Consider the following 12,885-nt stretch of genomic DNA (forward strand, 5'->3'; position numbering starts at 1 on the left):
TCTCCCAAATACCAGTACCCTTTCCTGAAATAGTTATGCCTCTTCTTTTTCTCTTAGTTCTTTTCTTTCCATCTTCCTGGATCTTTTCACCCTTTCTTATTTTTTCATCCCTTTTTTCTTTTAATACCTTTTCTTCTGATATCTCTCTCTTTCTTGCTCCCACTTATTCCTCTGTCTCCATCTTCCCTTTCTATAACCTTCTCAGTTGTTATTCCTGACAACACTGGTTACACTTCTTCTCCCTGGATCTTAGGATGCTCAGGCCCTGCTTAGAGGTAGAAGAAAGAGTAGAGTTATTTAGGACATGCTTCAAGAGTGTGTTCTGCCTGCCACCCCCAGAAGTTTTGCAAAAGGAGGCATCTAGTCCAGATGAGGGTCAAGCCAATGTGGTAAGTAACTCTTCAATGTTTGGGTTTTTTTTGTTTTATTTTTTAATTTTCTAAGAAGATGGGAAGGAAAGGCTTGGCAGTTTTATGTAAGAGTCTTCTGCCTTTCTTAATAAAAAAAAAAATAAAAATAAAAATAAAAAAATAAAATAAAATAAATCATTGAAAGGAAGCCCTCCTGTGAAGAAGAGGTTCCTGGGTCATGTAGTCTGAACTCTACTCCTGAGACCTAACTTCCTCCTTCTACCCATTGATTACCACTGCTGCTACTTTAGCACTCTGGCCCAAAGGCAGACACTTGATCCTTTCCTTTGTTACTGCTGTGTGATTGAAACCACTCTAGAAGGTTCAAATATTATTTTACTAAAGTTTGATAGGTAAATAAGGCCAGGGCATCCCAAGAGCAAGAAATCAGAGTGTATTTCTTACAGGGCCTGCAGTGCTTCCTTGAGGAAGAAAAGAGGGATTCAATTTTTTATTTATATTCACATGTTTAATTCCTAGGAATTTTGTCATGTGTTCTGATTATACTTTATCTTGTCTGGTGGTTCTTCTTTTATTGATGCCATAGTCTCCTGAATTTTTTGAAGATATTAAAAGGAATTTTAAAATAGAAGTTTCTACTATTTAGTGAATTAGCTTGATTTTCTTTAAGGTCAGTTGGTTTGTTCATCTTGGGCATCCTTTTCATCAGATTTCTGATAATCCTTATTTTTTAGGTGATAGTTATTTTATGTAGGAAAGACTGGCACATATAGAAAAGGTGGAGGTGGGTTTTCTCTGGCCTTCTCAGTGTAAATCTGATTCAGATGAGGAGGGTATTTTGACAGGATTTCTCTGTGGGAGTTCCAACTGCCCGGGAAGAATAGCTTTACACCTTTGTAGGTTTCTTCTGAGTACTTTATTCCAGTGAGAGCTGCTTTTCTTTTTCTTTCCCCTACTTTTCAGTTTTAGTGGCTGAGATCTATGACAATGTTGCTCTGGTTCTCCCAGTAGGCCCTATGTTTAGAAGCCCTCCTTGGCAGATCATCTACTCTCTTTATAAGGCTTTGGGCAAGGCCACTTGGTTCAGTAAAGGGTAAGAGGGAGAAACCTACTTTCCTAGCTTTTGTGAATCATTGCTCTGCAAACAGCAAGGCAAGTCCTCCTCCCACCTGGAGCCAGCCAGCCTGTCAGTCATGGCTGCTTACTGAAACTGTATCCCCTGGGACCAGAGTCCCATATGAGTTCAAGTTAGGGAAAGGGGGTGGAGAAGGCAGGTTAGCTATGTTGCAGGGGAACTCCATCACACACTACAAACCAGGCAGACATTTTTGCTCTGGTGAAACAACAGAGGGATTTATTCAAATGCATGAAGAGCCAGGAGTGCTTGAAATGAAGGGGAAGTTTTTGGATCAGACTTTCTCAAGGAAGGCTGAAAGACCCAGAATGCTGAGCAGTTTAGAAGGAGGGTTGGGATGACAGGTTGACATTTGTTTGAGTTCCATTTTCCCTCTCAGAATCTGTTTAGGGAGACCATGCATTCCCTCCTAAGACTAATGGAGACACTTATTATTGAAATGCCGACCCGGATCCAGAACTGCTTGCAGGTCAGTGGGAAGAAGCCTCTGAAGGTTGGTGTATTCATTTCCTAGGCCTGCCATAAATAAATACCACATGAAGTGACTTCAAACAACAGAAATACATTCTCTCTCAGTCATAAAGGACAGACGTCCTAAATCAAAGTGTTGGCTGATTTGATTTCTACTGGAAGCTCTGAAGGAGAATCTGTTTTATGCATCTCTCCTAGCTTCTGGTATCGCTTTGCTTGTCGACATAGCATTCTAATCTGTGCCTCCGTTTATTTTCACAGGGCATTCGTGTGTGTGTATGTGTGTATGTGTGTGTGTGTGTGTGTGTGTGTGTGTGTATTCTTTTATAAAAAAATATGTTTTTATTTATTTCAAATAGAGGGAGAGGGACAGAGAGATAGAAACATCCAATGATGAGAGAGAATCATTGATCAACTGCCTCCTGCACAACTCCCACTGGGGACTTATTCCACAACCCAGGCATGTGTTCTTGACTGGAATCGAACCTGCACCCTTCAGTCCGCAGGTCACAGTCTATCCACTGAGCCCAACCAGCAAGGGGTCTTAATAAGGACAACAGTCACGTGGGTAGGACCCACAAATCCAGTATGTACTCACCTTAATTTGAATCATCTGCAAAGAAAGACCCTATTTTCAAACAAGGTCACAGTCTGAGGTTCTGAATGGACATGAATTTGGGGTAGAAGGAACACTATCAAGCTAGTAGAGTTGGGAACAGACCAGGAAAACAGACTAAGAATTGTTTATTTTTACAGTAAGAAAAACTGGGAGGTAGAACTGCTGATGAAAATTGGGTGCAAAGGTTTTAGGGAAAGAATAATAAGGACTGAGATTAATAGCTGATATTGGTCTTGGCTTTAGAGGGGAGAACTTCCTCCTTCTTCCCCTTCAGCCATAGCTGTAGCCAGCTTCTCTCTCAGCTGCATGCTGCTCCCCCATAGTAGTTAAAAGCTAAAAACACAGGCTTTGGACTTCCATACACTATGGTTCCAGATCGTGGCTCTGCTGTTTGCTGTATAGTTTTGGGAAGTTATTTAACTTCTGTTTGCCTCAGTTTATCCTGGAAAATGAAATGGCATGTAGTACCTAGTTAATACAGTCATTTGGTTATCCTATGAGATGTTCACAAAGTGCTTGGCTCAAAAAAGTGAGGTGCAGGTGCAAATAATTTGTCCATTTTAAAATTGTCTTTTTATTGACTTGATTTACTCTCTGCTAATGTCATTGTGATGCTTTGGCTTTCTCTTGAAGTTGCTATTCCCCAATTACCACAGGAAGTTCAAAATTTCTTTGCAGTTTCTATTGTTACTAAAATGCTAGGGGCCCAGGACTCAAATTACATGAAATCCAGTATCCCTCTGTCCCAGCATGGGACTGCCCTGAGTCCCGGAGTCCCACCCAACATCCCACTTGATTACATAATTAAAAACTTAATAGTAAAATCATTTAAAGTTTTTCTCAAAGAATTTTTGCTCCAAACTGATCCTCTTAACCTCATTCTCACTTTCCCTCTATAGATAACCATTTTCATTAACTTCTGGTTTGTCATTCCTGCTTTTCTTTTGTGAAAATAAGCAAATCTTTTTTTATGGTATATTCTTATTTCCCTTTCTGTTTTACACAGTAGTTACCACATTCTATTCAGTACTCTTGCCTTGCTTTTTTCATTTATCCACATCAGTTCACAGATATATTCCTTATTTTTTATGATTTCATATATGATGTGCATGTAATATAGTTTATTCAATCAGCCCTCTATGGATGAAAATTTTGACTGCTTGTAATCATTTTGCCACTGGTTTTCTTCTTAACTTCTAAATTTTAAAGGATTGTAGATTCACTGGGAGTTGCATAAACAGTACAAAGAGCCTCTATTAAAACCAAGGAAATTTGTGGTTGGTGTGCTCAGTGATTAAGCATTGGCCCATGCACCAAGAGGTCATTGGTTCAATTCCTGATCAGGGCACGTGCCTCGGTTTCAGACTTGATTCCCAGTGTGTGTGTGTGTGTGTGTGTGTGTGTGCACGCGTGTGCATGGGCTCAGTGGGGGGGACAATGTACAGGAAGCAGACGATCAAGGTTTCTATCTCCCTCTCCATTCTTCTCTCTCTAAAATCAATACAATCATATTTTTAAAACACATAGAAAACAAGAAATTGATGTTGACACACCATTGTAAGACATAGACTTGATTCAATTTTCAACAATATTTTAAAATTGATTTCATAGTGGAAGGGAGGGAGTAGAGAAATAGAAATCAAAGATGGGAGAGAATCATTGATCGGCTGCCTCCTGCACACCCCCTTCTGGGGATCGAGCCTGCAGCCTGAGCATGTGTCCTTGACCAGAATCAAACACAGGACCCTCCCCAGGCCAGCGCTCTCTCCACTGAGCCAAACTGACTAGGGCAGGAAGTGTTTCTTCTGACCAATGAAGCATCAGTGTTCTTTTGAGTTGACTGTGGATTTTTCATCTGCTGCTCTTCTTCTTTTTCAATTATATGTCACTGTGTATGTGGTTGCATCATTGTCAGATTGATGACTGCAGATTGACAAGCAGCAAGACCCATATTTGGGACCCATAATTTACCAAAGATGAGACACTTTTACATTGTTTCGAGTGAAACCATTTATAATTATATTTTTTCAAGTAGATTTACACACACTTTACTCTGGAATCTGTGAATATGGTGACTCTTACTTTCTATCACCAAATTATTTTTCTAATAAAGAATGGGAAGAAGAAGGTAGAGGAACTCAGGGGTAATGTTGAAACACTGAAGTGAATCAGAGTCGATATTTTAGAGAGCCACTGCTTAACCTGAAAAAAAAAAAGAGGTAGGAATTGAGGTAATCCCTAGCTCCTAAATGAAGGGGAAATTGGGGCTGGAGAATAAAATATCTTGTAAACTTGATAGAAAAGAGGAGAGAATGAAGCCGCTGGCGCCAGACCCACATATAACCTGCCTCTTGACAAAAGAGGTCCTGCTGTCAGAACTCTTGCCCTAATGCTTTGTAAAAGCCAGGTTCTGGAATATCTTTCTGTTCTCTGGGACACAGATGGATGGGCCTCTCCTTTTCCTATCTTCTTCCTCCAGCTTTTGGAACCTTGGCTTAAATCCCAGAAGGACAATGAGCGTGAACGGGCTATGTGGTGTACCACACGGATTCTTGGATTTACTGCAAAAATGGAGGAGTTCAAAGTGAGTGGTAGCCTGCCCTGGAGTCTGAATCCTCATACCTGTCTGGTTGCCCTTATGCCTACCTAGTCATATATATTACCGAGCTTCAGTCACTCATTCTCATCATCCTTCTCTCTGGCCCATGCTATTTTCACTTATACATCCCATCCTGTCCTCTCCTTTCTCCATCTGACATCTTCTACTAGTACTTGATCTTTTTCTCCACCCATCAGTTTTATTTCACCCCACTTGGTTGAGTTTGATGCTATTTGTCTGAACAAGCAATTACTAAATACTCACCTTGTGCCAGGCACTGTATTAGGTGCTACAGCGAATACACAGATGACCAAGATTGTTTCTGACTTCATAAATATTACAGTTCACTGGGGAGAGAGGCATGCATAGAACAAACTTATGTGGAAGGTAGTAACAAATATATAAAATGAATATAGTCGGACTAAAAGATCCAACAATTACAAGTGAAGGGGCAGGGAAAGCTTCATAAAGAAGAAGGCATTGAACTAGACTTGACAGATGAGTGGGGTGTCAAGGGGCAAAGAAGAGGGTAGAATAAGGTAATTATAAAACTATGACCTCTTATGTCCTTTATAGCCACAATTCATCTATCTAATTCCATTCCCATTAACCTCATATAGTCTCACCTTTCATGTCTCTGGCATATGCATTTCCTCCTCTGAGTTCTTCCTGTGATAACTCAGCCTAAGGGAATGGCTGGGATAACTTGTGACTTCCAGCTTCCTTCCCCAGATAGAAATTGAATTCACCAGGCTGGGGTGCTTGGTAAAGCTGCTGGCCGTGTGCTGCCAGGACCCAGTGGACAACATCTGCTTCCTGTCATCCCAGGCTGTATACAACCTCTACTGTATCTTCTTGAAGAAAAAACGTATGAGGAACCTTCTCTTACCACTCTGCTTCCAACCACCCACTTAGACTTGGCCATCCCCACACACTTGTCCCAAGAAGTTGTTTGAGTACCTCATTTCCATTGAAGAACCTACCCCCAAACATCTACAGATAATCTCTCATGACAAAATACCTACATAGGAAATACTTCTTTTGACTTAGTTTCTGTTCCTCTGGCTGAACCCCACATTTTTACCCAATTCTATCTCTGCTCTGAGGAAGGCAAGATTGTTTGTTTTTCCCACAGCTCCCACCATTTCTTATATTAATGCCCATTCTTCTACTCTCAGCCCCACAGGACATACATAGCCCCAAGCTGACTTAATTCAGTAGGAGTTTTGGTCTAGAAGGTGGCAAAGGGGGAACTTAACATGCCTTCTGAGTTTCTGAGGGGTGGGGTGGGGTGTCTTTGTTTCAGAGATGAAGAAGAAAATACAGGGCTTGTGGGAAGAAGTGAACTTGAATGAAGTGTATAGTGCCAACTTGTTCTATAACAACACCTTTGAGATTGCTGAGGTGAGAGGAGCAGGACCAGAGGCAAAGTGAGGAAAGCCTGGGCCTCTCATTTACATGCTATTATAGACTACTGGGATGGTACTCTTATCCTATCTCCCTTCCCATTACTAGATGTGAACTTTTCCTTTGGGGGAAGTTTTCCCATCACATGCTACTATTTGTTCCCCCTTGAACATCTGGGTCCCAATTCTTCTTTCTCCCGTCCCCCCAAAAGCATTTGCTTCATGCTAATGCTGTTTTGTGAGCAATGTGTAGACTCAAAGGAATGTCACTGAGGATCTTAGCCCTGGTTCTCCTCTCCCTGGGTTCTGCCTCTGCACCCATTGACCTCTGAGCCCCACATTGCACTTGAGATCAGTGTTTCCTCCCTTGCATCCCCAGGACTCTGTCCACAATGAAAGGGTTTTCTAGGAGTTAGGCAGACAGCACAAGCCTAGGACAGAAGCACATACGCTCCCAAGAGAAGCCCTCCCTCACCAGGATGAATGGCACAGGCTGTCTCAGACAAGGGGAGCCCTGGATCCAGACTGATTGCACCATCTGATCCCACCCTGTTGCAGGCCTTTGCAGAGTACTTCACCCAGACCCAGCTCACCAACCTGGTGCTAACAGCCATGGAGGAGCTGACTGGCAGCAGGGCAAAGGTGTCTCTGGCTGCAGCGCAGTTGATGAGTGGTGTCATTAAAAAGCGGGGCTCAGATTTGATAAAGGTAGTGTGGTGCTGGGTTGGGAGCTCTGCCTGGAATGTCAGCAGCCCTGGCTCTTGTCCTGGCTGTTACCAACCAGCCAAAGGGCCTTAGCCAAGTCCCTCTCCTCAGCTGGCTTTAATTCTTTCACTTCTAAAATGTGGGCTTGCACTAGATTTCCTCTGCGGTCCCATGAGCCCTGACATTTGTAATCCTGAGCTTATAACTGCAGTGCCTCCTATCTGGGTGGCTGATTCCTCAGTTAATGGCAGCCATGTGCAGGGGTGTAGGCACTGTTGGGGGACTCACCCCAACCCCATGGGATGTCAGGAGCTTAGACCTCTGTGAGGGAGTAAGGCTGTGAATTGCAAACAAGGAAGCTCACAAAATTACTGAACTTTCATAAATGGGAAGACCTAGCATTTAAAAATCTGGTTCTCATTTCACTAAGAAAATAAAACAATTTTAAAATGGGGTCACATAGGACAACTCTATAAGTGACCACCATCCTCTTTATATGTGTCAAGAGCTGTCCACCCCCTTTTCTCTCTGAATCCCCTGACACCCACTGCCTCCACTCATTTATGTGACTGGCCTGGCCTAGGTACCAGAAATGGAAGGGCACCTTGACGGTGTCCTTGAGATATTGCAATGAAGTGGGCTTTCTAAAGGTCCATAGTTTAGAGCGCTGAGCACCAGATGAGAGCCCTATGGTCTTTCCACATCCAATGCCACCGTCCCTGCAGTTTCAGAGGTGCAAGTTGACCTCAGCTGGAAGGGAAAGCCCTGGAGTACATCCAGGGCTTGTGCCTTCCTTCTGGAGCGCCTTGTGTCTCCTGGGAAACCTCAGACCTTCTCTCTGGATGTTGGGGCTGGGAGCAGGCATTTGCTCTAGTGGGCCTTGGCATGAGCTTCCTTTGGTGAGCATTGCTGGTCTAGCCTTTCCCACCCCAGAACTCTGCCTTGAGAAGAGAGTCACTGACAGGATTACAACTAGGCCCCTTGAATTTGAGGACTTAGTAGGGAGGGAGGAGGAAGGAAGGAAGTAAAGAAGAAATGACTGGATTTTTTTCTGGCTCTCCCCTGCAGGTTGAGGAAATTGTGGTGGGCATCCTGGAACGGCTCAAATTGCAACTGGATCCCAACACAAAGGAGGAGATCCTTCGGGCCCTGTGCTTGCTGGCAGGCAACAGCACTGACAGTGTTGTGCCCCTGCTGCTGAACAGGCCCCTCCCTTGGGATAGGTACCTCTCCCACACCCAGGAGCACACTCCATCCCAGTAAACCCTCCCTTGCTCCACCCCAAGCCCATGTTAAAAATCACTGCACAAGGATGCTTTCTTCTTGATGCCGATCAAACTTCATGTTCTTTGGCCAAGTCCTCTTGGGCCTCGCTCTCTCTAGAACCTGAGAACAGGCACTTCATGGGCTCAAGACCAGATGGGTATTAGAATATGATTACCAGGGCCCATGACATAGCTGTCCCTGGGTCCTGCAGAACAATTCTGGACCTGTGGAAGGTGTTTGGCACCGAGCGAGAGACCACAATCAACGTCCTGCAGCTGCTGATAGGCATCCTGGAAAAGCCCGCCACAGAGGAAACGAGGGACATAGCCCTGCAGCCCGTGGAGGTCAGCATGGGGAGGGGTGGGGCTGAGGACTTAAGTCTGGGACCTGCATGCAGAGCTGAAGATTAAAGGGCACCTGGTGGGTGTGAGCATGTGTTAGGGAGCAGTAAAGAGAAGACAGTTAACACTGGACTCACTAATACTGCACATATGGTTAGCACTTTAACTTTGTACATCAACAACTGCATGGTGTAGAAAGTGCAAGAATCAATCCCATTTCATGGACAAAGAAACTGATGTTCAGAGTTAATCAGCTTTTTCTATCTCCTGTGTTTGGGTCTGGCACCCATTTTTCTGGGGCCAGGCCAGAGGCATGGAGTAGTGAGGGCAGAGGATGAAATTGGGTGGTCCAATTTATTTTCTGCTGAAAATTTAAAATTGGTTCCCTTCTTGTTTTTAATGTGTGGAAATAGAGGCAAGATTACATGTGTGTGGCCCTCATTTCCCCAGGGATGAGCTGTGGGCTTTCAATCTTTGGATGCTGCTTAGAAACCTCAGTCAGAGTGAACTGTGACCTTTGGGCAGTGATGAGAGGAGGGTGAAGGGAGGGCTGGACTCAGTGTGTGGGGTTGTGGGACCATTTATGTCTTTACCGGACCAAGTCAATTCTGCTTCCTCCTTTCCTTGTGTCCTCCCCAGGCGACATGTGCTTTGTGTGAGATGCTATCAGAGTCCCTGTGCCTGCAGGCCACCCAGGAACTCTACCCCCAGCTATTGCTGGCTGTGCTATGTCATCTCTACTGGGTGATTGAGCAAAATCCCTCCCAGAAGATGGTAGTCTACAGGAAGGAGGGCACCTTAGGCAAGACCTTTGACCCTACTAGGTAAGCCTAACCCTGGTGTGATGGAAAATGAGACTAGTGAACTCCAGTGGGTCCTGGACAACTAAATGCCTTCCCTAGGGATGCTGAAGAAGAGATTGATGGCAGCATAGAGCTAGAATGTTGGTGTGGGTACTGCAGCATCATGTGCTGGAATGTACGCACATATTTTCAAGTTTCTGGTTACTCTTTTCCCTGCATGCACTCTCTGCTTCACTTAGCAGTTCACGTCTCTTTTCATGACTTGACACATGAAAGATTGAATTCTCTCCATGCAGCTGTGGCCATTTGAATCTGGATAATCTCTGGCTTAGCTTTGTCACTAGCTGTGCCATCTCATGCAAGTCACTACTCTGTTTTCTGCAGTAAAATGGGTGTTGAACTACTAAATAAGTAGTTGTCAGACTTTTTAAAAAAAAAGTCAGGGTATTCTACTCAAGTGAAAGCTTACGGTAAGAAAATAAAGAAAACCAGTAACCACAGAAATTCCGGTTAGGGTGGTGTGGAGGTGAAGAGATATCCTAACACTTCTACACCTGGAGAGCAGAATTTGAAAGCTGTGGCACTAGCATATCTCTATAGTCTCTGTACAAGACTCTGTGGTTGGATGAGCACCAAGGTTGAAGCAGTGAGCAGACAAACAATTGGATACGGGTTTCATATTGCCATGGTTTATCATCAGCTGGAAAGAATGATCCAGCTAGTTACCAGATTAGAGAACAGTCTCCTGGCTTGCCAGGATAAGGATGCAAAACTATAGCATAACATCTTGTCCATCCTTCTGTTTCTTCTTTTCACAAACCTGGTGATGATTGGTCTTCAGTTGTGCCCTAGAGGTGGTGAAGCTGGTGTTGTTCGCAGCTGCATCTGATGGAGTGGTGGTCTATGCAGATGAGCACAAGTGCTGGGATCTTCTGACCTGCCCTAAATTTTACTACATAGGGATCATGGAACTGACAAGGTGGGACCATTTCCCCAGCCTAATACTACTCTAGCCCCCAGTGCCAATTTTCCAGGGCACAGCACTCACCTACAGCAGCCTTTAACCCTCCCTTCCTCATCTCCCAGACCTCAGCCTTCACATTTTTCCTGTTCTGTGCATACTGTTCTCTTGCCACCTCCCCTCCACCACTGCCTACTCCCCACCCAGCAACTCTTGGCTTCCTCTGCCCCATCCCAGTGGCATTGTGAAGAACTGTGAGCCAGTCCTGCTGCACCGAATTCTGAACCTTGCAAAGAATAATCTCAACAGCGTAGATAATCGTCAGAAGATCTTGGCCAGGACCGTCTATGCACAGGTGAAAGCCTGGGGAGAGGGCTGCAGCCCTAGCCATTCATCCATTCATTTCCTGTAGCGGAGGAACATTGAACAGAAATGTTAAATAATTTGCCCCAGGAAGTAGAAAGAATAGAACTGAGTGTGATTGCTTCCCTGCCAACTCAGAGCCTGGTAAAAAAAAAAAAAAAAAAAAAAAAAAAAAAAACAGGCCTGAGAGGGAAATAGCAACTTTAGTCCTCCCAGAATGATTTTAGGATCCCAGGATCTGGCCCAAAATGCTAACATTATCAGCGTTATCCTCCATTGCCTTAGACTCTACCCCATGTGGACATATCTACCACTGCTCTCAACTGGTCACACTTCTTACTTGAGTGTGTGGCCTGGGGGAAGCTAGAGAAGCAGCATGTTCCCATGACCATTTCTCTACCCATCGTTGTAGTATCCTTGCTTCCACAGCTCCTCTGGCATTCATCAGTGGCTCAGACTCTGGGTCAAGAATTTGTGGAAGATCTAATCAAGTGGATTGAGGAGCCCAACCTCATCATGAAAGAAATTGGACTCTGTGGAATCAGTAATATGGCACTGCACCCAACTCAAGTAAAAGTGGGGGTCCCAATGGGAATCAAATGTTAGTCTCTGAACCACTCAGGGCCTCTTAATTACCCATAGCTCAGTATATTTCCCAACCCCACATCCCAGGGCAGTACAACATCCAGTTTATAAACTTACATAGCCTGGCCATCTGGCCTTCCAAACACCCTGAGCACCAGCTTTCCACTTCCTCTATACATCTAGCCCCTAGATTCCCTAGGTCTGTTATTTTTTAGGTGCCATCTGTTTTCTCAAAACCCTATCCCTAAAGTGTCACATGGTCCCCAGGTGGTAAGTAATCTCTGCCTTCTTCCAAATAGTCAGAGTCTCTGAGGAGCCTGGTTCCATTCTTGCGTGACTTATTGAAGAGCGAGGCTCGAGTGACAGTTCAGGCAGTGAAGGCCCTCCAGAACATCATCCACCATGGGCAAGGAGAGGAGGTCAAGGAGGTGTTCTGCAGCATTTCGAAGCACCTGCATCCACTCATCACTGATGTATGGGCCTAAGTCCCTAGGATTAGTTGGGAACAATATAGCATGGGCTGGGGCTGAAGGTGAACCCTGGAAGCTGAATTAAGGGTACTGGGGCAGGGCTAGGGGACTTGGTGGAAGGGTAAAATCACTGAGGGGTAGATAAAAGGAGACTTGGCTACTTGAAGCAGTACATTAGACAAGTCCAAAATTCACTCCCTAATACATACAGATGTAGCACTTATCCACTTATTCTCTTACTACAGAGCCACTGAAGGGGAAAATGTGACATACTGATGTAAAATTGGTTTTGACTCCAATGATCTTCTTCTGCAGACTTGAAGATCATAACTTCTTTCATAATTTGTACCCTCCTTCCAAACAACTCAGGAACCCTAGAATGCTAGGAGCCTTGTTACAAGAACCCAAAGGCTCAGAAATCTGAATTTCCCAGGCCCAAACAGCCCACTCCATGTCTCATCCTCTTTACAGAGCAGAGACATTTTGAATTGAAGGGACTTCAAATCAGAGACGTATGTTTACCTACAGTGTTCCCGTTCCGGCATCTACCCATTTTTAATATTTGAACCTTGTATTTGAATTATTTTTGTATCAGTCTCATAATCTCTAAGAGCCTGGACACTCACTCCATGATTCATCTATTTTTTCTGTTACTTTTAAAGTCCAACATGTATATTTGACTTGACAAAGCAAAAAAATAATCTTTACCCTTCATCCAAACAATATAAGAACCTTAAAGCTTGATTACACTGCCCTATTTTATTAATTAGTATTGGTTGGTATTTTAGTT

At 44.1% G+C, this 12,885-nt stretch overlaps 1 protein-coding gene across 1 annotated transcript in view; it reads left to right on the top strand.

Moving 5' to 3' along the window:
• Positions 1 to 179: 179 nt before the first annotated feature.
• LOC118730284 (maestro heat-like repeat-containing protein family member 7) overlaps positions 180 to 12,885 on the top strand; it is a 39,877-nt gene continuing 27,171 nt past the window's right edge. Inside the window, exons 1-13 of the mRNA XM_036458144.2 lie at positions 180 to 389; positions 1,886 to 1,975; positions 5,076 to 5,180; positions 5,928 to 6,063; positions 6,502 to 6,599; positions 7,160 to 7,309; positions 8,375 to 8,529; positions 8,784 to 8,916; positions 9,553 to 9,737; positions 10,558 to 10,695; positions 10,915 to 11,032; positions 11,470 to 11,610; positions 11,925 to 12,098. Coding sequence (XP_036314037.1) covers positions 255 to 389; positions 1,886 to 1,975; positions 5,076 to 5,180; positions 5,928 to 6,063; positions 6,502 to 6,599; positions 7,160 to 7,309; positions 8,375 to 8,529; positions 8,784 to 8,916; positions 9,553 to 9,737; positions 10,558 to 10,695; positions 10,915 to 11,032; positions 11,470 to 11,610; positions 11,925 to 12,098 — 1,758 coding nt within the window. The 5' untranslated portion in view covers positions 180 to 254. The remainder of the gene's footprint in view (positions 390 to 1,885; positions 1,976 to 5,075; positions 5,181 to 5,927; positions 6,064 to 6,501; positions 6,600 to 7,159; positions 7,310 to 8,374; positions 8,530 to 8,783; positions 8,917 to 9,552; positions 9,738 to 10,557; positions 10,696 to 10,914; positions 11,033 to 11,469; positions 11,611 to 11,924; positions 12,099 to 12,885) is intronic.

The sequence above is a fragment of the Pipistrellus kuhlii genome, unplaced genomic scaffold (genome assembly GCF_014108245.1).
Source record: "Pipistrellus kuhlii isolate mPipKuh1 unplaced genomic scaffold, mPipKuh1.p scaffold_m20_p_3, whole genome shotgun sequence".
Lineage (NCBI taxonomy): Eukaryota > Metazoa > Chordata > Mammalia > Chiroptera > Vespertilionidae > Pipistrellus > Pipistrellus kuhlii.